At 42.7% G+C, this 23,148-nt stretch overlaps 1 protein-coding gene across 1 annotated transcript in view; it reads left to right on the top strand.

Annotated features, from left to right (window-relative positions):
* The window catches only part of DOP1B (DOP1 leucine zipper like protein B), a 62,381-nt gene that overhangs the window by 36,109 nt on the left and 3,124 nt on the right, over nucleotides 1-23,148 (top strand). The window contains exons 14-36 of the mRNA XM_059493517.1: nucleotides 96-795; nucleotides 2,710-2,978; nucleotides 3,150-3,302; nucleotides 4,954-5,054; nucleotides 7,127-7,317; nucleotides 9,838-11,422; nucleotides 12,248-12,359; nucleotides 12,744-12,932; nucleotides 13,199-13,324; nucleotides 13,815-13,949; nucleotides 14,048-14,103; nucleotides 14,399-14,503; nucleotides 14,583-14,649; nucleotides 15,316-15,457; nucleotides 15,666-15,748; nucleotides 16,651-16,760; nucleotides 17,387-17,533; nucleotides 17,820-17,881; nucleotides 19,772-19,900; nucleotides 21,174-21,310; nucleotides 21,667-21,722; nucleotides 22,219-22,356; nucleotides 22,825-22,954. Of these exons, the coding sequence (XP_059349500.1) occupies nucleotides 96-795; nucleotides 2,710-2,978; nucleotides 3,150-3,302; nucleotides 4,954-5,054; nucleotides 7,127-7,317; nucleotides 9,838-11,422; nucleotides 12,248-12,359; nucleotides 12,744-12,932; nucleotides 13,199-13,324; nucleotides 13,815-13,949; nucleotides 14,048-14,103; nucleotides 14,399-14,503; nucleotides 14,583-14,649; nucleotides 15,316-15,457; nucleotides 15,666-15,748; nucleotides 16,651-16,760; nucleotides 17,387-17,533; nucleotides 17,820-17,881; nucleotides 19,772-19,900; nucleotides 21,174-21,310; nucleotides 21,667-21,722; nucleotides 22,219-22,356; nucleotides 22,825-22,954 (4,923 nt within the window). The remainder of the gene's footprint in view (nucleotides 1-95; nucleotides 796-2,709; nucleotides 2,979-3,149; nucleotides 3,303-4,953; nucleotides 5,055-7,126; nucleotides 7,318-9,837; nucleotides 11,423-12,247; nucleotides 12,360-12,743; nucleotides 12,933-13,198; nucleotides 13,325-13,814; nucleotides 13,950-14,047; nucleotides 14,104-14,398; nucleotides 14,504-14,582; nucleotides 14,650-15,315; nucleotides 15,458-15,665; nucleotides 15,749-16,650; nucleotides 16,761-17,386; nucleotides 17,534-17,819; nucleotides 17,882-19,771; nucleotides 19,901-21,173; nucleotides 21,311-21,666; nucleotides 21,723-22,218; nucleotides 22,357-22,824; nucleotides 22,955-23,148) is intronic.

Raw genomic sequence — 23,148 nt, 5'->3', positions numbered from 1 at the left:
CAAATATCAGTTTTTCCTTTTTCTGTCCCTGCTGTTCCCCAAGCGAGTCCTCTGTTGGCAGTGCCCCATTAACCACGTCCCTGCTGCTGTTGCAGAGCCCGGTGCCAAAGGAAGAGGTGGGCACAGCCCTGGAGAGCAGAGCTGGGCTGCAGGAGGAGGAGGAGGAGCAGATACCAGCGGGGACATCGTCTCCCTTCGCCACGCTCAAGTCAGAGGACAGCGGCATCGGCCTGAGCGCCTCCTCCCCAGAGCTGTGCCAGCACCTGGGGCTGCCCGCGGTCACCCTGGACAGAGATGACGTCTGGAAAAAAGGAGGGAGCATCCAGAAAACTCTGCACTGCATCCAGGAGCTGGTGGCCAAGTTTGCCAGCAAATACATTTTTGGGATGCAGCTCCAAGAAATGAGTCCTGAAGGGATTGCAGCGATAAATCTGAGTGGGAAGGAGAAAAAGGAGAATGGCTACAGGTTACCCGAGAGTGGCAACAAGAAGAAGAGTCCCTGGGATGGCAAACAAATCACTGTGCCCCAGGTGAAGCAAATGCTCTCAGAGCTGTTCTCAGCCAGGGGCTCACCCTTCAGGAGCAAGAATTCCACTGCTCTCCTCTCTGAACACAAAAAGGAGAAGGAGGAGGAGGAGGAGTGGGACCTGGAGCTGGTGCTGGGGCCCCTCAGAGGGGACTGCAAGGAAGCTTTCTCTGCAGCTTGTCACCTGCTGCTGGACTGCACCACATTCCCAGTGTACCTGTCTGAGGACGAGATGGAACACTTGTACCTCTCTCTGTTCCAGGGGCCTGGTAAGAACTTTCCTCTCCTGAGCATTTTTAGGATGCAAACAGTGAGAGCTTGGCTATTTTCAAGACTAGATCCAGTAAAATACCCTTGGGCAAATTGGGAATTAAAGCCTCACCCACCTCAGCATCTGGGGTGTGTCTGGTAGCTGAGTTTTACCAAGCTTCTTCAATTCAAATACTTTTTGGAAAAATTCCACTAGAAAATTTGGAACTGAAGAGAGACAAAGACCTCCTGGCCTGTACAGCCCTGCATGGTTCAGGAATTTCAGGATATCCATCCCTGTTGTCCATGGGTTGTATCCCTTAAAAGGATGTTTTAGAGGAAGATGGGTGTAGGTGGAAAATTTGACCTCTAAACCATAACAGAGGCAAAATCATCTCTTATCCCAAACCCTCAGCATTCAAAGGAGTTCAGTGTAACAAATAAGAATAATTCTGTACAGCTGGAGGGACTGTTTGTTCTTGGATTTCCAGTTCATTCCTTGGCTTTAGCAGGAGCTGGTATTGACCTGAAGGTTAACTCACAAACAGGTTTGTGGGGAATGGAGAGGTGGGAAAGTGGAAAATTGGGGTCTGTTCCTCACCTCACTCCACATTCCTGCTGTCTGATGATATTCCCATATCTCCATGGCTGAGCATGGGAATTAAAGAAGAGTTAAAGAGAGTTAAAGAATAATTCCACTGCTCCCTCAGGAAAAGATGGCTTGGATTGATGTCAGCCACTCCAGTTATAATTTATAAATCCTGAAAGGAGGGGCCTCAGTGCTACTAGAGGAGCATCCATGGATCCTGAGCATTCTGGAGCTCTTTGTGACAATGGCAGCTGGAAAACAAACCAGCAGCTCTAAATAATCAACGTATTAATTGGGAATATTTATTGGGAATATTATATATTATTGAGTTGGGAATAAACATAAAGGGTAAAACAGAAATCCTGGAGGTTTTGGGGTCCTGCAAGAGCTTTCTGCTGGGAGAAGTAGGGAAAACATGGAGAGGTTGTGGCTGCCTTATCCCTGGAAGTGTTCCAGGCCAGACTCGGAACCCTCTGGAACAGTGGAAGGTGTCCCTGCTATCTCCAAGGTCCCTTCCAATCCAAACCTGCTGTGATTCCATGAGCTGTTGGTGACAGGATCTGGGCAGTCATTTTGGTCCTGTCACCTTGCTGAAAGGATTTTGGGAGTATGGCCACAACCCTGAGGTTGTTTCATGTGCATTCTTTTGCTTCTTTTTTCTGCCAGGGTCAAGATTAAATGTGTGGGAGGGTATTTCTTGTTGGGATTCAGATGTTTATCAGTTCTTATCTCTGTCACAGTCTCACAAACCCTGAGCCCTGCAGCGCTTCACTCCAACAAACTAAAAATGGAGCCCTGTCTCTCTCTCCAAGGCCTTTGAAGGATAAACTGTCCAATTGAGAAATGACACCTCAATTATTTTCACTTTTAACCCAATACCCAACCACCTGTGCCCACAATGGGGACTTTTTTATCCAATGACACAAAACCACCCAAGCTGCAGATGGTCACCCTTCCTCCCATTGCTCCTGTAGTCCTGAAGATGATCTCAAAGAAAACAGATTTCTACCAGGTGTCCATTTTCTTTTCCTTTTTTTTTCCATGGACAAGAAGGTGGAGAAGAAGGAGCAGCCTCCACCCCAAAACCTCCCTCTTGCTTTCTATCTATTCCTGTATTCTAAACCCTTCAACTCTGAGTTTCCCACCCTGTGATATCACACACTTCTGTTCAAACTCCACACCTTTAATCTCAGTTTTATTACTGAATTTTGGAAGCTTCTCCAGGGCCTCAGGTCAATGCAGTGTTCTCTTGGGCTCAGTGCCTGGCAGCACAGAAAATCTAAAATTCTCAGCATCCAGGGTTCTAATAGTTCCAAACCCTTTCTGTCCCTTCCCCTGTGAGCAGGAGGTGACCCCAGCTTCCCCCTGTGGCTGAAGTCCCTGATGACAATCTGCTGCTGTGTCAATGACTGCTACGTGCAGAACGTGTCCATCTTCACCCTCCTGGAGGTCATCAACCACTCCCAGTCCCTGGCCCTGGTGATTGAGGACAGGATGAAGAGGTACAAAGTGTCTGGCCACAACCCTTTCCTTGGCAAGCTGCAGATGGTCACCCTTCCTCCCATTGCTCCTGCAGTGCTGAAGATGATCTCAGAGAAAACAGATTTCTACCAGGTGTCCGTTTTCTTTTCCTTTTTTTTACTGCCCAGCTAATTCATTGAATCCTGGGATTCTGAGGCAGTTTGGGAATTCTTTCTGGTAACAGGAAGCCAGGAAGGAAATGGCTGTTTTTAGGAATACAATTATTAATATATTTATATTCAGTTGTTTGCTCTTTTTCCCTAGAGAGTTGCCTGTGTGCTGTGGAATCAGCTGAACAAGGAGACTCGGGAGCACCACATTGCCTGTGTGGAATTGTTCTACAGACTGCACTGCCTGGCTCCCTCAGCCAACATCTGTGAGGACATCATCTGCCAGGCCCTGCTGCACCGCGACAAAGTAGGTGCTGAGCAGCTGCAGCTCGTTCAGGGAGAGCAGGCACAACAGCCCTGGGGTGTTTCTGGGCAATGGCAGGGAGAGAAAGAGAAAGAGAAAAAAATGTTCTCAGAGAAAGAGAAAAAAAATTTTTAGAGAAAAATATAATATAATATAATATAATATAATATAATATAATATAATATAATATAATATAATATGATATGATATGATATGATATGATATGATATGATATGATATGATATGATATGATATGATATATTATATAATGTGATATAATATGGTATGATATAATATAATGTGATATAATGTAATATAATGTAATATAATGTAATATAATGTAATATAATATAATGCAATGTAATGTAATATAATGTAATATAATGTAATGTAATATAATATAATATAATATAATATAATATAACATAATATAACATAACATAACATAATATGATATATTATATAATGTGATATAATATGGTATGATATAATATAATGTGATATAATGGAATGTGATATAATATAATATAATGCAATGTAATGTAATGTAATATAATATAACGTAATATAATATAATATAATATAATATAATAATAATATAATATAAAACATTATATATATAACATAAGATAATATGATATGATATAATTAAAATAATATAATATGATATCATATCATATCACATAATATAATATAACATAACATAACATAACATAATATGTAACATAACATTATATGATATTATGTGCTATAATATAATATAATGTAATGTAATATGAGATAATGTGATATAATGTGATATGTGCTATAATATTATATAATATATAATAATATATAATATAATATAATACAATATAATATAATATACAATATTACATTTTAATTGCTTAAATATTTATATATTTATTTATATTATTATATTTATTTACTTTATATCTTTATTTTGTATTTATATTATAGATTTTTATAATATATGTTTATATTTTAAGTATAAAAATGTTGAATTTGATCTAAACATTTATTTTTATAGAGCTAAGGATTTTTTCATTTTTGGTGTTTAAAGGATGTTTAGGAAGGAATGTGGATTAAATGCTTTATTTATTCAAGGGATTTAGAATGAATTGTTAGCAATGTGGAGGAATGGTTTTTTATAGTTGTTATGTTTTCCAAGAGTCTGACAGGTTCTGTCCATGCTTTTACAATTCCCTGGGATTTGTTCAGCGTGGGATTAGTGCTGGGCTTAATCCCTGGATACAAAATCTAGCCCTAGATATTAGCTGGGGTTTTTAGTTCAAGCACAAATCCTGTAGTTTTTGTCACCATTTCCCACTGCCCCAGCTCTACCAATATCTGTAAAATCACTTTATTTTAGCTTGATTTTATAGTATTTGATCTCACAATAAGCTGTATTCTAAGTGAGCTAGTTATTAATTATTTTCCTTCCCTAATACAATGACAGCACATTTCTTTAACAGCTGACAGAACGTTTTGCACAATAAAACTTTAACCAGTCTTTGCTATTGTTCTCCTGTCCTTGCAATTTTGCAACATAGAAGTTTGCAAACATTTTTAAAGCTTCCCACCAATAACCAATGTATTCCAATTTTGTTTCAACTTGGAAACCTCCCTAAATCTCCTTTTTTTCCTTGCCAAGGGGACAAGGCTGGAAGCTCTGTTCAGATTCTCTGTCATGTGGCACCTGACCAGGGAGATCCAGGGCAGCAGAGTGACCTCCCACAATCGCTCCTTTGATAGGTATTTCCACTTCCATTTGCGTTTTTTATATTTATTTATATCATGCTTTATTCTCTTTTCTGAGGTGGGGAGGAGTTCTCTCTAGGGAGCATAAAAAAAATGAACAAAAAGAACATTTTCCACTTCCTTGGAGTTTATCTTTGCAGGACACTCTGCATATACTCTGTGGTTTTTCTGGGTGAAGGAAGTTGCTGTAAAAATAGAAAGAGCTTCATAAAGGAGAAGGAGCTTTTCTGGAGAGCACTTTTTTTTTAAATCTTGGAGTGAATTAAATTTGCCTTCCAAAGAAAATAACACCAGCTCCTTGTAAAAATAAAAATCTTAGTTTAGCTTTACTTCCTATGGGATAAAATGAGATAAAAGCAAATAAATATGGGAAAGAACTTGAAAAGTGGGAGGATTTGTGTGGCCTTGCTTGTACAATTCCTGAACTCAGTCCAGGAAAAGCTGCTTGGCCAAAGCTGTTGGAGCAGACCTCAGCCATTGAGCACGCTCTGGGTGTGTTCCCTGCCAGGATTTTATTGCTTGATTTAACTTATTTTAGGGATTTCAGCTGTCCTTGGTGCTGGTGATGCCTGGGAGTGGCTCCCTAGAGCAGAGGCTAGCCAAGATGAAGAGAATTAGAGCAGGTATTCATTAAAGGCTCCCCAGATACACCTGGGGCACTCAGAAGCCCCCAGAGGCCTCACCCAAGCTGGACAATGCTCACCAGAGTTTCACACAATTATCAGTTTGGTCATTTACATACCAGGGGTTAATTCTCCAGTTACAGCTTCAGGTAATGAAGTCCTTCACCCCCAGTTTGCTCCCCCCAATTCACTTTTGTTTGTATTTTCAGGGCCTGAGGCTGTGGGGTGTCCCTGGATCTCAGGCCTGGGGGGATTGTTTGGTCTGACCAAAATGTGGAGACAGTGATGCCTTAAAGGCTGCCTGGAACAGAGGCAGGGCAGTGTTAAAGGAATAAAGTAGGGATTTATTTAAAAGGCCTTTAAAAGATACACCTTGGGCAGTGCAAGAGCCCAGCTGAGGCTACACCCAAGATGGACCCAAGATGGGCCTGGGGTCAGGAGTTTTCTCACTTTTATAGGGTTTGGTCCATTTCCATGTTGGGGTTAATTGTCCAATTACAGCTCCAGGTTATGCAGTCCCACCCTTCCAGTTTGCTCTCCTCAATTTGCTGCTGTTTGTGTCTTTTTGGGCCTGGAAAAGGATTGTTTTGTGTGACTGAACTCTGAGGAGAACTTGCTAACACTTCATATGAAGTTCAGAGTTATATAAGCAGTACAAAATCTGAAATAAATGAAAGCTAAACCTTAAGGCATCAACAGTAACTAACACTTTATAAGGAGTTCAGAGTTATGCACTAATGTGTGAGAAATGGATTTGTAAGAATGCATTGTAAGATTTGTAAGAATGGATTTGTAAGAATCCACCCACTGATCTATAAAATAATGTGTAAGAATCCATGCACTAAAGTGTGAGAAATCCATTCCTCACATCAAGGCAGTATGGGATTTAAAAACCAGAACAGCTGCTGATGTGGGGAAACAAACAAACTCCACAACTTTTGTGAAAGTTGTAAAGCTGGTGTATTTATTACATGAATATTATTATTGTGTTTGTGTTTATGTTTATGTTTATTCTTCTTAATAGGACATGCTGCCTCTGGGAACTCCAGATCCTTTTTTATCTCCCTCTCAAATCCATATGCATGCAATTTCACAATAGGTTCATGCATATTCAATAGGTTCATGCATATTCATTCCACTGATTTCATGTGACATTTGCTAATAATTTTTTCGTATCAGAAAGAACTCGTGGGTGATCCTGCCCTGTTTCCCACAGCAGCCTCTGTCTGTTTCAGAGTTCAAGTGCCCTCCCTTATCTCTGTCCTCGGGCTGTAGCAGTTTCTCCGAGCGTAGGCTTTTTGTGAGAACAGGCAGTCAGACCAAACAGCAGCGTGTGCAAACTAGACACTTAACTCAAAGACGTCCGTTTCACCTAAATCAGAATTTCTGGGAGATTTCCGCAGCGGCTCCCAGCAGTGCTGAGGCATCCCCCCGTACCCACAGGTCCCTGTTCGTGGTGCTGGACAGCCTGACGTGCTCAGACGGGGCCATCGGGGCGGCGGCGCAGGGCTGGCTGCTGCGGGCGCTGTCCCTGAGCGACGTGGCGCGGATCCTGGAGCCCGTGCTGCTGCTGCTGCTGCACCCGCGCACCCAGCGCACCGCCCTGGGCTGCCTCGGCCGCGGCGCCTCCACAGGTACCAAAGCGGATCCCTGTGGAAGGGAGAGGTGATGAGGAGGACTCCATGGATACCAGAAGGCTAAGGATATACTTTATTATGCTACATTATTTATTATACTGTATTATAGTACTTGTGTAGAGAGAGTATAAATAGTATATAGCATATATATATTATATATATATAATATTATGCAATTTATTATACTATGTTATATTTATTATACTATATTCTTTATTATACTATAGACCTATATATACACTATATATACTATATAGTATATACTATATAGCATATATATACTGTATAGCACATATATAATATATATTATATATGTACTCTATATATACACACACACATATATATGCACACGCTATATACTATATAGTATATATACTCTATATATATACTTATACTATAGACCTATATATACACTATATATACTATATAGCATATATATACTGTATAGCATATATATAATTATATTATATATGTACTCTATATATACACACACTCACACATATATACATGCACACGCTATATACTATATAGTATATATACTCTATATATATACTTATACTATAGACCTATATATACACTATATATTCTATATAGCATATATATACTGTATAGCATATATATAATATATATTATATATGTACTCTATATATACACACACTCACACATATATATATGCACACGCTATATACTATATAGTATATATACTCTATATATATACTTATACTATAGACCTATATATACACTATATATTCTATATAGCATATATATACTGTATAGCATATATATAATATATATTATATATGTACTCTATATATACACACACACACTCACACATATATATATGCACACGCTATATACTATATTATATATATACTCTATATATATACATATATAATATACATATATATTACATATATATACATACATATATATATACATACATATATATATATACATACATATATTTATTTATTTATTTATTTATTTATTTATTTATATATAAATAAATAAAAAATACTATATTACTACATACCTCCCCAGGTCCTGCTGGGCCTGGTGGAAAAGTAGTCCAACCCCAGGGCAGGGAGAAATGATGAGGAGGACTCCATTGGTATCAGAAGGCTAATTAATTAGTTTATTATACTAGATTATATATTATATTATATTATATTATATTATATTATATTATATTATATTATATTATATTATATTATATTATATTATTACTATATAAATAGTATATGTAGTAGATAGTACATATAGTATAAATAGTATATAGTATATATATTATATAATACTATTTATTATACTATATTATTTATGCTACTATATACCTATATATACTATATACATAATATATAGTATATTATAATATGTATAAATTATTATATATATACACTATATACTATATAGTATATATATATACTATATACTATATATACTGTGTGTATATATATATATATATATATATATATATATATATATATATATATATACTATATATATATGTGTGTGCGTATATATATATATAAAATACTATATTACTGCATACCTCCTGAGGTTCCACTGGGCCTGTTGTAAAAGCAGGTGACCCCCATGGCAGGGAGAAATGATGAGGCAGACTCCATTGATATCAGAAGGCTAATTAATTACTTAATTATACTATATCTATATCTATATCTATCTATCTATCTATCTAGATATAGATATAATATATAAAATATAAAATATATAATATTTATATATATATATATATATAATACTATATTACTATATACGTCCCCAGGAACCACTGGGCCTGTTGGAAAAGCAGGCACTCCCGTGGCAGGGAGAAATGATGGGGAGGGCTCCATGGATATCAAAAGGCTAATTAATTTCTTTATTATACTATATTATTGTCACTCTTGCACTATCACTGTCACATTTTCTGTCTCCTGTCCCCCGTCCTGTGCCTGTCACCAGGCTGTGCTTTCAGCATCATTTCTTGGTGTCAGTTGACAAATAAATGTCACACAATTAAAGCATCCACAGGGCTGCTATAGAACCACAGACCTCATCTATTCCTTCCTTGTTCCACAGCATTTAATCAAGGAAAACATTAGCCCTTTAATTAATTAATTAATCAATCCCTCTGTTGCGATCCTTTTCATTGCCCTCCTGATCTCCTCAAATATTTAATATTCAGGAAGCATAAAAAAAGGCAACTGTTTCTCTTAGGGTGTCTCAGCCTAAAAGTGCTTAATGTTTTGATCCTGTTCTTTTTGCAGGAGGTTAGCACTGCTCTTAAACCACTTTAATATTGCCTTAAGTATAATTCTTGTCCATTTTTTTAGCCTCACTCATCACAATTAATACTGGAGTGGAGCAAAGTAGCTTTATAAACTTTTAAAAAAATTATTTATTGAATATAAAGCATGATGTGTTGACTAAATGACTCTTAAAGATAACTGCTAAGCCAAACTGTGATATAATTTTATGTGTGAAATAGAAATCAAATGAAAAAAATCTTTTTTTCAGACTATGTTCGTGATTGGCTTTGCAAGAAAAAGGCCCCTCTGAAAGAGTCTGGCATCTCTGAGAGCAATTCTGAGGAAAACCTTCCCTTGAGCCAGTTCACTGCTGTGGACAGAGAAGCGATTTGGGCAGAAGTGGAAACTGATCCAGAGAAAGCAGAGCTGAAAGCCGAGCAGCCTGACAACGATGGCTCTTCCCAGGACACCGAGGGCGACCAGGACAACAGCGAGCACACGGAGTCTGCAGACACCAGCACGGGCCACGACAGTGACAACACCTCCTCCTTGTCCCCTTCCCTGGAGCTGCAGGAGGTGAGCAGCGAGGACAGGGAGGCTGCAGCCGATGGCAGAGAGGCCCCAGGGCACGGGAACTCCCTCAGCGCCTCCGAGAGCTCCAGGTCCGGCGCGGGGCTCGACCTCGTCAGGGCCGACTCCGAGAGGACTCAGGCCTCGGAGTCTCTGTCCAGTGACGAGGAGATGGAGCTGGAGCTGCAGGAGATGGCCCAGAGCAGGCTGCTGAGGCAGCAGAAGGAGAAGCAGGAGATGGCAGAGGCCCTGTTCAAGCACACCCTGCTGTACCTGCAGCCCTACGACTCCCGGCGGGTGCTCTACGCCTTCTCCGTGCTGGAGGCCGTGCTCAAAACCAACCCCAAGGAGTTCATGGAGGCTGTGGCCACCACCAGCGTGGACACCAGCTCCACAGCACACCTGAACCTCATCTACAACCTCTTGGCTCGCCACCAGGAAGCTCTGGTAGGGCAGAGTTTCTACGGGAAGCTGCAGCCTCAGTCTCCCGCGGCGTGCCCGCACTCGCTGCTGATCGAGCTGCTCACCTCGCTGTGCCTGCGCTTCCTGCGCTCCTACTACCCCTGCTGCCTGCCCCTGAGCCACAGGGACCTGCTGGCCAACAGGGACGTGCAGGTCAAGAGCGTGGAGGTGCTCATCAGGATGATGGCCCAGCTGGCCAGCACGGCCAAGGCGGGCGAGCCCAGGAGCGTGGAGCTGATCCGGGAGCTGCTGGGCCGGTGCCAGGTGCAGGAGCTGGTGCTGCTCTCGCTCTCGGCCTCCATGTACGTCAGCCACAAGCGCTACCAGCTGCTGGCTGGTGGCACCAACCCCCAGGAGCAGGAGATCTTCCAGGAGAGCCTCATCAATTTTGGCCACGATCAGATCTGGAGCGAGCACCCTCTACAGATTGAGCTGCTGAAGCTGCTGCAGGTGTTGATTGTCCTGGAGCACCACCTTGGCCAGAGGCCTGAGGAGCAGGAGAACCAGCCAGACCTGTCCAAGGAGTGGCAGCAGGCTCTGAACTTCCAGCAGGCCATTGGGGCCATGCAGTACGTGTACCCACACCCCATCACCTCGCAGGGCTTGTTTGTCTCCGCCGTGGTGAGGGGGCTCCAGCCCGAGTACGGCCATGGGATGCACCCCACGTGGGTGGCCTTGGTCACCAGCTCCCTGCCCTACTTTGGGAAGTCCTTGGGCTGGACCGTGGCCCCATTTGTGGTGCAGATCTGTAAAAACCTGGATGAGCTTGTCAAGCAGTATGAGAATGAAGCTGTGAAGACTTCTGCCAAAACATCAGCCAGGTAAGAGCCACCAGGGGCTGTGACCGTGTTCACAGGGGTCTGAGGAAGAGGGAAGAGATGAGGATCTGACTCCATGTTTCAGAAAGCTTGATTTATTATGATATATATTTATCATATATATTTTTATTTATCATATATATTTATATTTATTTATATATTTATATATTTTTATGATATATATATTTATTATGATATATAAACTATACTAAAAGAATAGAAGAAAGGATTTCATCAGAAGGCTGGCTAAGAATAGAAAAAGAATGGAATCAGTAACAAAGGCTTGTGTTTCAGAGAGTCTGAGCCAGCTGGCTGTGATTGGCCATTAATCAGAAACAACCACGTGAGGCCAGTCCCAGATGCACCTGTTGCATTCCACAGCAGCAGATAATCATTGTTTACATTTTATTCCTGAGGCCTCCAGCTTCTCAGGAGGAAAAAATCCTAAGGAAAGGATTTTTCAAAAAATGTGTCTATGACAAGGGGGGATTTGTTATTCCTTTAATTCTCCTTTCCACGGAGCTGGGAATGTGTAGGAACTCCCTGGGTCAGCACTGTGGCTCCCAGAGTTTGATCCTTAATTCTTGCTGCACCTGGAGGAAGAGAGGAGAGAGGAGCAGCAGCAGCTCTGATATTTCCTGGCTCCCTCTGCCTTCCATCCAAGTATAAAAGCTCCCAGATTTATGGATCCCTTCATTTTCATATTCCTGACCTAATATTCCTAATACTCCCTCCAGTTTTAGCTGTGGAATAGAAACAGGAATTTTTAATCAAGAAAATGCCACTTGCCTTATGAACATGTTTGGGTTTTTTTCTTCCCTCCCAAAGCTTCACTTCTAAAAGAGAAAATGTGACTCCTGATTACCCCCTGACCCTTCTGGAAGGGCTGACAACCATCGGGCACTTCTGCCTTCTGGATCATCCCCATCCAACAAAAAAGGTACATGGGAACCCCCTGACAGCAGAGCCACATCCCCTTCCCTGCCAGGTGAACAGAAACGGGGAATTGTACGAGGAAATAACCTTGGAGAGGCCTCAGAGCACTCCCAAAGATCTGAACTGACTCAAAGGGAAAGGACTGAGCTCAGTTTTTCTGAATTTGCAGCCTGCAAAGTGAATTTTAAGTCATTGTTCTCAAAGATCTTGGTGATGCAAATATCAGTCCTCTATCCTTTACAAACTGGTTTATTTCCTTTTGGGTTTATAATGTTTTGTGTTTACAATGTTTGGGTTTATAATGTTTTGATGTTTTCCCTACAATTTTTAGGCTCTTGTGCATAGGACATTATTTTAAATTGATATTTTGGGGTTTTTTTCCTCCCAGTCATCCTGTTCAGCTGAACCTGCCAACCTGAGGAATGCCAGGAATGCCATCCTGGAGGAGCTGCCCAGGATTATGAACACCATGAGCCTGCTCTGGGGGGTCATCAAGAGGGAAGACTCCCAAAAAAGACCAACTGACTTCTTTGGGACAACTAAAGGCTCCTCTTCAGTCTACTTCAAAGCAACCAAGGCAGGAGCTCTTTTAAAATCCTGATTTTTTTTTTTTAGCTCCTCATCCCCCTCGGTGCATTTTACATTGAGTTCTTTTATTGTTCTCTTATTTTTACTGGTTTTAAACTTTTATTTTTACATGGGATTTGGTTTCACTGCAGCTCCTTATTTCCCTGGGAATTGAACATACCATATTTTCTGTATATCCTAGAAAAAGAAATAATATTTTATAAACCAGGAGCTGATCTTTGCCTGACATTAATAACTCTTTTCCTCCTTTTACAGACATTAAGAACAAAAATATTGGATTTCCTGAATCCCTTGACAGCACACCTTGGAATCCAGCTGATGGCAGCAACTGCAGCAGTGTGGAACAGCAAAAAACCTCACAGGAGTCACAGTAAAACCAAGGTGAAGCTAAAGAAAAGCACCTTTTTCTTTCCTATATAAGGGCAAATGTTACATTTATGTGGTCAGTTCTCAGCTCTGTTTGTAGATTCTTTGGGGTTTTTTAAATAGGACTGAAAAACCTGAAATCCTCTTAGTTAGAAAAAGCATCAGGACTGCAATTGAACCTCAATAAATAATCAAATAAAACCCACATTGTGGGTTTAAATCTGAGAGTAAAAGCCATTTTTTATTCAATACTGGATTGCAATTGGCCAATTATATTTTAAAGCATTAATCAGCTCAATTTCCAGAGAAAATGAGAGCTGTGTTCTCTGGAAATCATTATTTATTCTGGGGAGAACTTTTCCTTTCCTGCTCTCACTGGGGCAGAACCCAGTTTGTTTCATGAGGTGTTGGGAGATCTTTAATGGCAAGGGCTGGGTTTTATTTTCCTCTGTAATTTACATTTCATTGTGAAATGTGTGTGTTGTGCTTTGTTTTCTCTTGTCAGATTCTCCCCGTGGCCAGTGCATCCCAGCTCATTCTGGTGGATTTAATTTGTGCCCTGAGCACACTAAAAATCGACACCATCTTGTGTCTGGTCAAAGAGGTGGTGAAGAAACCAGCACAGATCAAGGGGGAGGAGGTATGACATGTTCTACATTTTTAAACAGCTCTTTTACACGACCAAAGGAAGAAGAAAAGAAGATAACAAATAAGTGTGAGTTTGCTTTTGTTTTTCAGAAACCCTCTCTGGTGGATATCCCAGTGCTGCAGTTCAGTTTTGCTTTCATTCAGAGGTAACTCAGTTCTTCTAAAAGAGAATTTTCTGTTTGACTGCAAGGAGGGAACAGCCAGCATTGCCATTTTCTGTCCTTTGATCTCCATGTCCCAGAACGTTTCTCTGCAGGAATTGTGTTGTCCCTTGGTTGTTGACACACACACAGAGTGCCAGGGCTGTCACACTGACACTCAGGAAGGGCACCACTGATCCTAAAGCTTTCAGGCCACCAAGTTCCTCTTATTTGTTGGTTTTTGTCCTTTCCTTAACTCCACCTTCACTCAGGTGTGCTTTGGTTTTATTTTTTTTGGCAGACTGCCCGTCCCAGCCCTGCAGGAGAATTTCCAGCCCTTGTTGGGGCTCCTCAGAGAGTCAGTGCAGCTGAACTTGGCTCCTCCTGGCCACTTCCTTCTCCTCAGGTACTGTGGGAGAGAGCAGAGGTTCCTCTGGGGCTTCACACTTGTAATTCCTAACTGAGGGTGCTCTGCTCTCCCCCAGCATCCTGAATGACTTTGTGACAAGGACACCCACCCTGGAGAACAAAAAGGACCAGAAAGACCTGCAGGTACAGAGGGTTCAAATTCTCCTTGTAGTTCTAAACAAGTGGAGATGATCTGATCTGTGCTTGGATCTGAATTCCTGTGTTTGGGGAGTGCCTGGATGTGCATCCACACATTTTGGCTGAGGCCTGGTGAACAGGGCAGACTCAAACACGAGAATCAAACAGAATTTTGTCCCAAATGCTTGAAATCTTTTCAAATCTGGATTGGTTTGTTTTTTTTTTTTTTTTTTTTTTTTTCTCAGAACTGAGCTGGTAACACAAGTGGGATGTCATGAGTTCAAGTTGTGTGTGTGGACATTGAAATCTCCAAGCTGTCTAGGAAAATTAATGAACCCTTGGAGCTCCCAGTTGGGCTTGGCAGTGGGAATGACTCTGAGCTCAGCTGTGTAAAGAAAGGAGCAGAGCAGGATCCTCCTCCTGTTCTGCCTTATTTCACCAGCACAGTTTGAACACTGGGTGGGTTTTACCTGGCTGGGTTTGGGTTTCATGTGCCAACAAAGAAATTCAATCTCCCCTTCTGCTTCAGAGTCTTCCCAACAAAATGACAGAAAATGTAATTTTACAGCCTCTGCCTTGCTTTGTTTGAATTTGGTTTCATTGCAGCTCCTCATTTCCCTGGGAATTAATCATGCCTATTAAATATCTGATGCCACTTTGGTTACATTACAGGAGGTGACCCAGAAGATCCTGGAGGCTGTGGGGACCATTGCTGGTTCTTCCCTGGAGCAGACCAGTTGGCTGAGCAGGAATTTGGAAGTGAAAGCTCAGCCTCAGATTTTACCAGATGAGTTCAACACGGAGGATGTCAATGGTGACTTGACTTTCCCTGACTCTGCTGCTCCCTGTCCTCTGCTGAAGGCAGTGAGGAGCATGAGGGGTTTGATGATGTGTGGTTTGCATGATTTCATATTTCATGTAACACCAATTTGCACATAAATGCTCTGTTTGGGCAGCAGATTAACAAACAGCAGCATTTAAACCTGTCTGAAGAGAAAACACGATTATTTTGCTTTTTTTAGATACATCAGTGGCACCATCTTCAATGGTTTCTGCCTCTGCTCCTTCAATCTACAGTGTCCAAGCCCTTTCTCTGCTGGCAGAGGTCAGTGGGGCCCTCTCATCTGTGGGGGTTTTAAGCTGAGGATTTTATCACTCTGCACAGCTCCTGAAAGGTGCCTTGACAAAGCCTGGATGTGGCACTGAGGGCCAGGGCTCAGTTGGGGCTGGGTGGGACTCGATGGTCTTGGAGGTCTCTCCCAACCTGGTCATTCTGGGATTCTGGGAAGTTTGTGAATTCTGGGAATTGCTCTGCACAACTCCCTGACATGAGGGCACTGAGGGGGGGTCGGGCTCTGCTGCCGTGTCCAAAGGAAAGGAGGAGAGGAAATGGCCTCAAATTTAGGAAGGACCTTGGGATGTTTGAGTGCATCCAGAGGGGCCAACGAGGCTGGAGAGGGGCTGGGAACACAAACGCTGTGAGGAAGCCCTGAGGGAGCTGGGGGTGCTCAGCCTGCAGAAAAGGAGACTCAGGGCTGCCCCCATCACTCTGCACAGCTCCTGAAAGGTGCCTGTGCTCACCTGGGGCTGGGCTCTTGCTCCAGCAGCACTGACACACCCAGAGCACACAGCCTCGAGCTGCACCAGGGGAAATACAGGGTGGAGAGCAGGGAAAAGGTTTTTGCAGCCAGGGTGAGAAAGTTCTGGAATGGCTGCCCGGGGAGGGGGTGGAGTCCCCGTGCCTGGGTGTGTTTAACAAAGCCTGGATGTGGCACTGGGGGCCAGGGCTCAGTTGGGGCTGGGCTGGACTCCATGGTCTGGAAGGTCGTTTCCAACTTGGTCATTCTGGGAATTCTGTGAGTTCTGTGAGTGGGATTTTCCTGATACATTAAACAGGAGTGCCAGTCTTTTGGGGACTGTTCCACTGCACAGATTTCCATCCTGAACGTGGCTGGAACACTTGCAGCAGTGGCAGCAGTGTGTGCAGAGCTCTGTGTCCCTGTGCAGGCGCTGGCCTCCCTGCTGGACGTGGTGTACCGCAGTGACGAGAAGGACAAGGCCGTGCCCCTCATCTCCCGCCTGCTCTACTTCGTGTTCCCCTACCTGAGGAACCACAGGCCAGTCTCTCCCTGCTCCTGCCATCTTCCCTCCCTCATCTTTTTGTTTCTCCATTCTCTGTTCCCATTCTAATGGGTTTGAGCAGTGTTTCCCCCGGGAGCTGAACCTGTTGTTGTTTGAGCTCTGGTTGACCCACCTGGGATTTTGGGTTTTACTCAGATCTCCCCTTTCTGTGCCTGTCAGGGGATGGGGATGGGCAGCAGAGCATGCACAGGTCCCAGGATCCAGCAGGAAGCAGAAAAACTTCATCTCCCCCTATCCCCTTCCTACTTTTCCTCACAAATGTGGGAGAGATGGATGTTATCCAGTGGGGACACAGGGCATGGAGTCCTGGAATGTTTTGGGTTGGAAGGGACCTCAAAGCCCACCCAGTGCCACCCCTACCATGGCAGGGACACCTCCCACTGTCCCAGGCTGTTCCCAGCCCCAGTCTCCAACCTGGCTTTCGACATTTCCAAGGATCCAGCAGCCCCAGCTGCTCTGGGAATTCCATCCCATCCCTGCCCACCCTCCCAGGGAACAATTCCTTCCTAAAGATCTCATTCAAACCAACCCTTTTGTGAGCTGGGATCTATTTTGGAACTTTAAAAAAGCCCATATTGATCATTTCTGTGCTCTCCCCCAGTGCCTACAACGTTCCCAGTTTCCGTGCTGGTGCTCAGCTGCTCAGCTCCCTGAGTGGATACGCCTACACCAAGAGAGCCTGGAAGAAAGAAGTGCTGGAATTGTACATGGATCCATCTTTCTTCCAGATGGACACTTCCTGCACTCAGTAAGAATGGAATTGCAGCACCCCAAGCTTGTATTCTGAATTTATAAGGAAAGGCTTTAAAGGAGAAGAGTAACATTGGGAAGAAAATTCCATTTAGTGCATTCTTATGGAATGGGATAATGTTAACAATGGGTCTCAGCACTAATTCTGCTCCAGACAAGAGTCTGCACACAAATCCTGCCTGGAAACTGTTTCCTTGTATGAAAAATTTAACCCAAATAATTTCTGAGGTGAATCCACACCTCAGCTTTCCCTGGATATCTAATCCCTTCTTTCTCTCCTGCAGCTGGAGATCCATCATTGATCATCTCCTCACACATGAGAAAACCATGTTCAAGGATTTGATGAGTAAGTATCAGCTGCTGATCATTTATTTCTACCTCAGTTTGAAATCTATTTGCATTTGAGCCATTTGGGTGCATTTTTATTACAGTCATTTATCCATAAAGTGCTGACTGTGCATAATTGACCATTTTGGGAACTTGATTCCCAGTTAAAGCTGAGTTAAATCTGAATTTTGGCCATGTCTAAAACACACCAGAGGAGGTTTTGCTGTAAAGGTGCTTCTGTTGGGTTCCCACATTCACATTTTGCTCTAGTTTTGAGGTGTCCAAGTGTGACCTTTCTGAGGAGGAGACTTTGGCAAACTCTGCAGGTGTCTGCCATGAGCAGCACAGCAAACCTTCCACTGCTGTGCCGTGACCTCTAATTCAGGCTTGAGGAGAGTGGGGAAAAACAAATCCTGGAGGAAAGGGTGGGATGGGACCCCTTAAATTGGCCTCAAGCACCTTTAGTCTCTTTTTCATCCTTTCTAGAAGAATAATTATGTTATAACACAAGACAAATTTTATTATGTGATGTGTGCTGGCAGTTTATGTACAGACACCAACAGGATGGGGCTGCTGTGACAAGTTTGGTTTAACTAAGTTACAACAGATTTGTGACTTTTGCTAGAGCTATTAGTGAAGAGAGTTACTGCATTTAAAGGTTCTTCACTTAATTTAGGTGGTTTTTTTTAAACTCAATTTTGCTTGTAATAATTTGTGAGCTGGGTAATGAACAGAACAAACACTTGGGAATTTCAACAATGCATACTGTAAATTATCAGAATTTTGCATTGCTCAATTGAGATAATTTTTTTTCAATGGTAAATAGATAGCTGCAAATTTTGGACTTGCTAAAGTTAGCAATGTGGTTCTGACTTTAATTACAATTTGTGCTATCATTTCTAAAACTGTGAAAACAGTCTTTGGAAACTTGTAGGGAAGAAAAACCTATTCTATTATTAATAAAGGATTTGTCTTAGAAGGGTCTTGCTGAAAAATGAGATCACAAAGTTGCATTTTTTCTTTTACAATTCTCGGTCAGTGACCCAGCAGAGTTTTTTTTTTTGGAAGATTTGAGGATGCAGGGGTGATGGGCAGCCACAAAGGCAGTTCCTGAGGGGTGGATAACTGACCCAGGAGAGATTTTTCTGGAAGATTTCAGTATCCAGGGATGATGGGCAGCCCCAAAGGCAGTTCCTGAGGGGTGGATAACTGACCCAGGAGAGTTTTTTTTTGGAAGATTTGAGGATGCAGGGCTGATGGGCAGCCCCAAAGGCAGCTCCTGAGGGATAACTGACCCAGGAGAGTTTTTTCTGGCAGATTTGAGGATGCAGGGATGATGGGCAGCCCCAAAGGCAGTTCCTGAGGGTGGTGGATAACTGACCCAGGAGAGTTTTTTCTGGAAGATTTCAGTATCCAGGGATGATGGGCAGCCCAAAGGAGGCAGTTCCTGAGGGGTGGATAACTGACCCAGGAGAGTTTTTTCTGGAAGATTTGAGGATCCAGGGGTGATGGCCAGCCCCAAAGGAGGCAGTTCCTGAGGGTGGTGGATAACTGACCCAGGAGAGTTTTTTTCTGGGAGATTTCAGTATCCAGGGTTGATGGGCAGCCCCAAAGGCGGTTCCTGAGGGGTGGATAACTGACCCAGGAGAGTTTTTTCTGGAAGATTTGAGGATGCAGGGCTGATGGGCAGCCCCAAAGGCAGTTCCTGAGGGGTGGATAACTGACCCAGGAGAGTTTTTTCTGAAAGATTTCAGTATCCAGGGATGATGGCCAGCCCCAAAGGAGGCAGTTCCTGAGGGGTGGATAACTGACCCAGGAGAGTTTTTTCTGGCAGATTTGAGGATGCAGGGCTGATGGGCAGCCCCAAAGGCAGCTCCTGAGGGGTGGCTAACCGTGCTGTGTGTTGCAGCCATGCAGAGCAGTGCCCTGAAGCTGTACCCCAGCTGTGAGCAGAAGGCCATGCTGCTGAAGCGCCAGGCGTTCGCCGTCTTCAGCGGGGAGATGGACCAGTACCACCTGTACCTGCCCCTGATCCAGGGTGAGCCTCCACCTGCCCTTTCCTGGGCTGCAGCTCAAATCCCACAGAAACCCCTGGCAGTGCCCAAGGCCAGGCTGGATGGGGCTGGGAGCAGCCTGGGCTGGATGAAGGTGTCCCTGCCCCTGGACCTGGCTGATCTTTGATGTCCCTCCCAACCCAAACCATTCCATGACAGAAATTCTGTAAGAAGGCAAAGTCACCTCTTTTCCAATGCATGCTTTGGGTTTGTTTTTTCTTTAATTTTGAACAAAATTTATAATCTCTGAGTTCCAACAGAAAAATGACCTGAGCAAGGAAAGACAGGAATCTTGGTTTCAAGGCCTTTGTGTCATATTCATATCCTCTGAAAAATCCCTTAATCCAGGATTTTTCTTCTGGGAAGCTGAGAGGCCTCAGAGAAAAAGGAAAACAATTTTTATCTCATTTGCTTCACCTGTATTTACTCCTTTGGAGATTGTTTACCACAGGTGATTGTTTCATTGGTTTCATGTGAGTTGTTTTCACTCTTTGGCCAACCAGGGCCAAGCTGTGTCAGGGCTCTGGAGAGAGTCAGGACGTTTCATTATTATCTTTTTAACATTGTATAAGTATCCTTTCTGTATTCTTTAGTACCATTAGTATAGCATTCTTTAATATAATATAGTGTCATAAAATAATAAATCAGCCTTCAGAGAGCATGGAGTCAGATCCATCATTCCTCCCTGCCACAGGAGTCCCTGCAAATACAATACCTTTGGTCTGGAACTGGGATTATTTCATGGCAATCTTCCAGCCACTCTTGACCTGCTGTTGTGCTCATTAAATGCCGGTTTTGATCCCATTTTGTGCACCATAAACCCACTCAGGCTTTGTATGAATTCCAACTCAGTTAATACAAGGCAAAGAGCTCAGCCCAAAGCTGATGATCCAATAACAATTGTGTTTTGCCACCTTCCACAAGGTGGAGAGGGACCTTTCACAAGGAGTGACAGGACAAGGGAGTGACCTTAAACTGCCAGAGGGCAGGGCTGGGTGGGATCCTGGCAATGAGGAATTGTTCCCTGGCAGGGTGGGCAGGGCTGGCATGGAATTCCATCCCTGCACCCCTGGCAGTGCCCAAGGCCAGGTTGGGCACTGGGGACAGTGGGAGGTGTCCCTGCCATGGCAGGGGATGATCTTTAATGTCCCTTCCAAACCAAACCATTCAATGATTCCACACCTGAATTCCCAAACAACGCAAATTCATTAAAATGCTGATTTTATTTTACTTTTCCCCCTTTTTATGCTTCTGCAGAACGCCTGACTGAGAACCTCCGTGTGGGCCAGACCTCTCTGGTGGCTGCCCAGATGTTTCTCTTCTTCAGAGTTCTCCTCTTGAGGATTTCCCCTCAGCATCTCACCTCATTGTGGCCAATCATGGTCACAGAACTGGTAAGAAAGAAGTTTTGAACATTTGAAAAAAAAAATCATATTTCAAAAAAACATTTGAAAAAAAAAAATTACATTTGAAAAAATTCAGCCTGTGGCTTTTCCCAGTTTAGCTCTTTCCTCTTCCCTGCTTGGAAATTTTTCCACAGTTTTACATCAATCTGATAATTTGGAGGAGGAAAGTTAAATTGTCATTAGGAAATTCCTTTTGGATTAATTTTGGTGTTGTTAATGGAATTCATGCCTGAATTATTCATTTGTTACATGTCATAAAGGCTCCTTTTCAATGTAAATCATCACTTTTAGTTGGGATTGAGTTGTGTGAACATTTCAGCTTCTCAATAATTATTTCTTTCAAGATCCAGACATTTCTACAGCTGGAGGAAGAATTAACTGAGGAAGAGGAACCAGCAAAGTAAGAGCTGCCATTTGAGAGACTTTTAAAAAAATAATTAATTTAATTAATTCCCTGGGGTAGGGAGAAGAGTTTGAGAGATTTCTTTAAAATTAATTCATTAATTCTCTGGGATAGGGAGGAGCCATCAGGACATTTTGATATTGCATTTTTATTTTTCTATTACTGCTAAATCATAATTTAGATTCTTTTTAGCAGCTAAAACAGTGGTATGCTTAAAAATATAATTACTAAGTATTACTTGTGTACAGAAATAAATGCTAAGTTGGCAGTTGAATATTTTTAAGATGCTGCCATTTTTTGGGCACATTTTAGATTATTTTGCTCCTGCAGAGCAAAAATAAAATAAAAATACTTGTAGAGGAGCCTCCTACAGAATAAAAATAATTGTCCAAGAGCTCCTTTGTGTAAATGTGGGCATTCCTCTTGTGCTGACTGAAAAACCTTGGGTGGATTGGAGTTTGAATGGGACTTTTTTTTTTTAATTTAAACACAGGTGCAACAGCAAAATGAGCAAAGCCAAAGGCTCAGGGGCTGAGATCCAGCCCAAGGAGCTGTGCCTGTACCTGGCAGCCTGCAAATTCCTGGACACTGCACTTTCCTTCCCCCCTGACAGGATGCAGCTCTTCCAAATGTGAGTCCCTCTTCTCTTCCTGCTCCTTTATCCTTAAAAAAAAAAAAAAAGTGTTTTCCTCAAGATTTCCTTTTGCCTTTCCTCAGTTCCTTTTAGGAGTGCTGATATTGGATATAGGGTGATGGATATTGAATTGAATATATGGTGGTATTGAATTTATGGTGATAAATGGGATTTGGGAGAAGAATTTGGTTGTGGTGTGGGAGGATTTCCCCATCCTCTTTAGGATTCCTGAACTTGGAAAATTGGGAGAGGAGAAAGTGGAGTTGTTTTCCATCTGCACACACTTGGGAATGTTTTGGAGCTGGTTGTATTTAAATATTGGCAAATTAGTAATGTAATAATTCATTAATAGCAAAGAAGAACATTTATGACAGATTTTTATGGAAACCACCAGTGCTGCACTAAAGAAGGCATGATCCAAACAAGGATTTTCACCTTTTTAAGGAATCAACCCATCTATTCCAGGTACAAATGGGCCTTTGTGCCAGAGGTGGACACAGAAGCATCTCCTGTCACCTCCCAGCTGGTGGAAAACCACCAGGAGTGCCAACCCCACATCGTGAGGATCATGGACCTGCTCAAGACGAAATATGGGGTAAAGAAACTTCTCCTTTTTATTTTTAATCCATTAATTGACTTTTCCAAACACAAGATTTTAAGTTATTTAGGGGATTTTTAGATATTTCCTGTGAGGAAGAGGAGGAGAAGCCGTGGCTGGATCCCTGGCAGTGCCCAAGGCCAGGCTGGGTGGGGTTTGGAGCAGCCTGGGCTGGATGAAGGTGTCCCTGC

The sequence above is a fragment of the Ammospiza nelsoni genome, chromosome 2 (assembly GCF_027579445.1).
Source record: "Ammospiza nelsoni isolate bAmmNel1 chromosome 2, bAmmNel1.pri, whole genome shotgun sequence".
Classification (NCBI taxonomy): Eukaryota; Metazoa; Chordata; class Aves; order Passeriformes; family Passerellidae; genus Ammospiza; species Ammospiza nelsoni.
The sequence above is the reverse complement of the archived record's forward strand: the minus strand, read 5'-3'. Positions and strand labels throughout refer to the sequence as shown.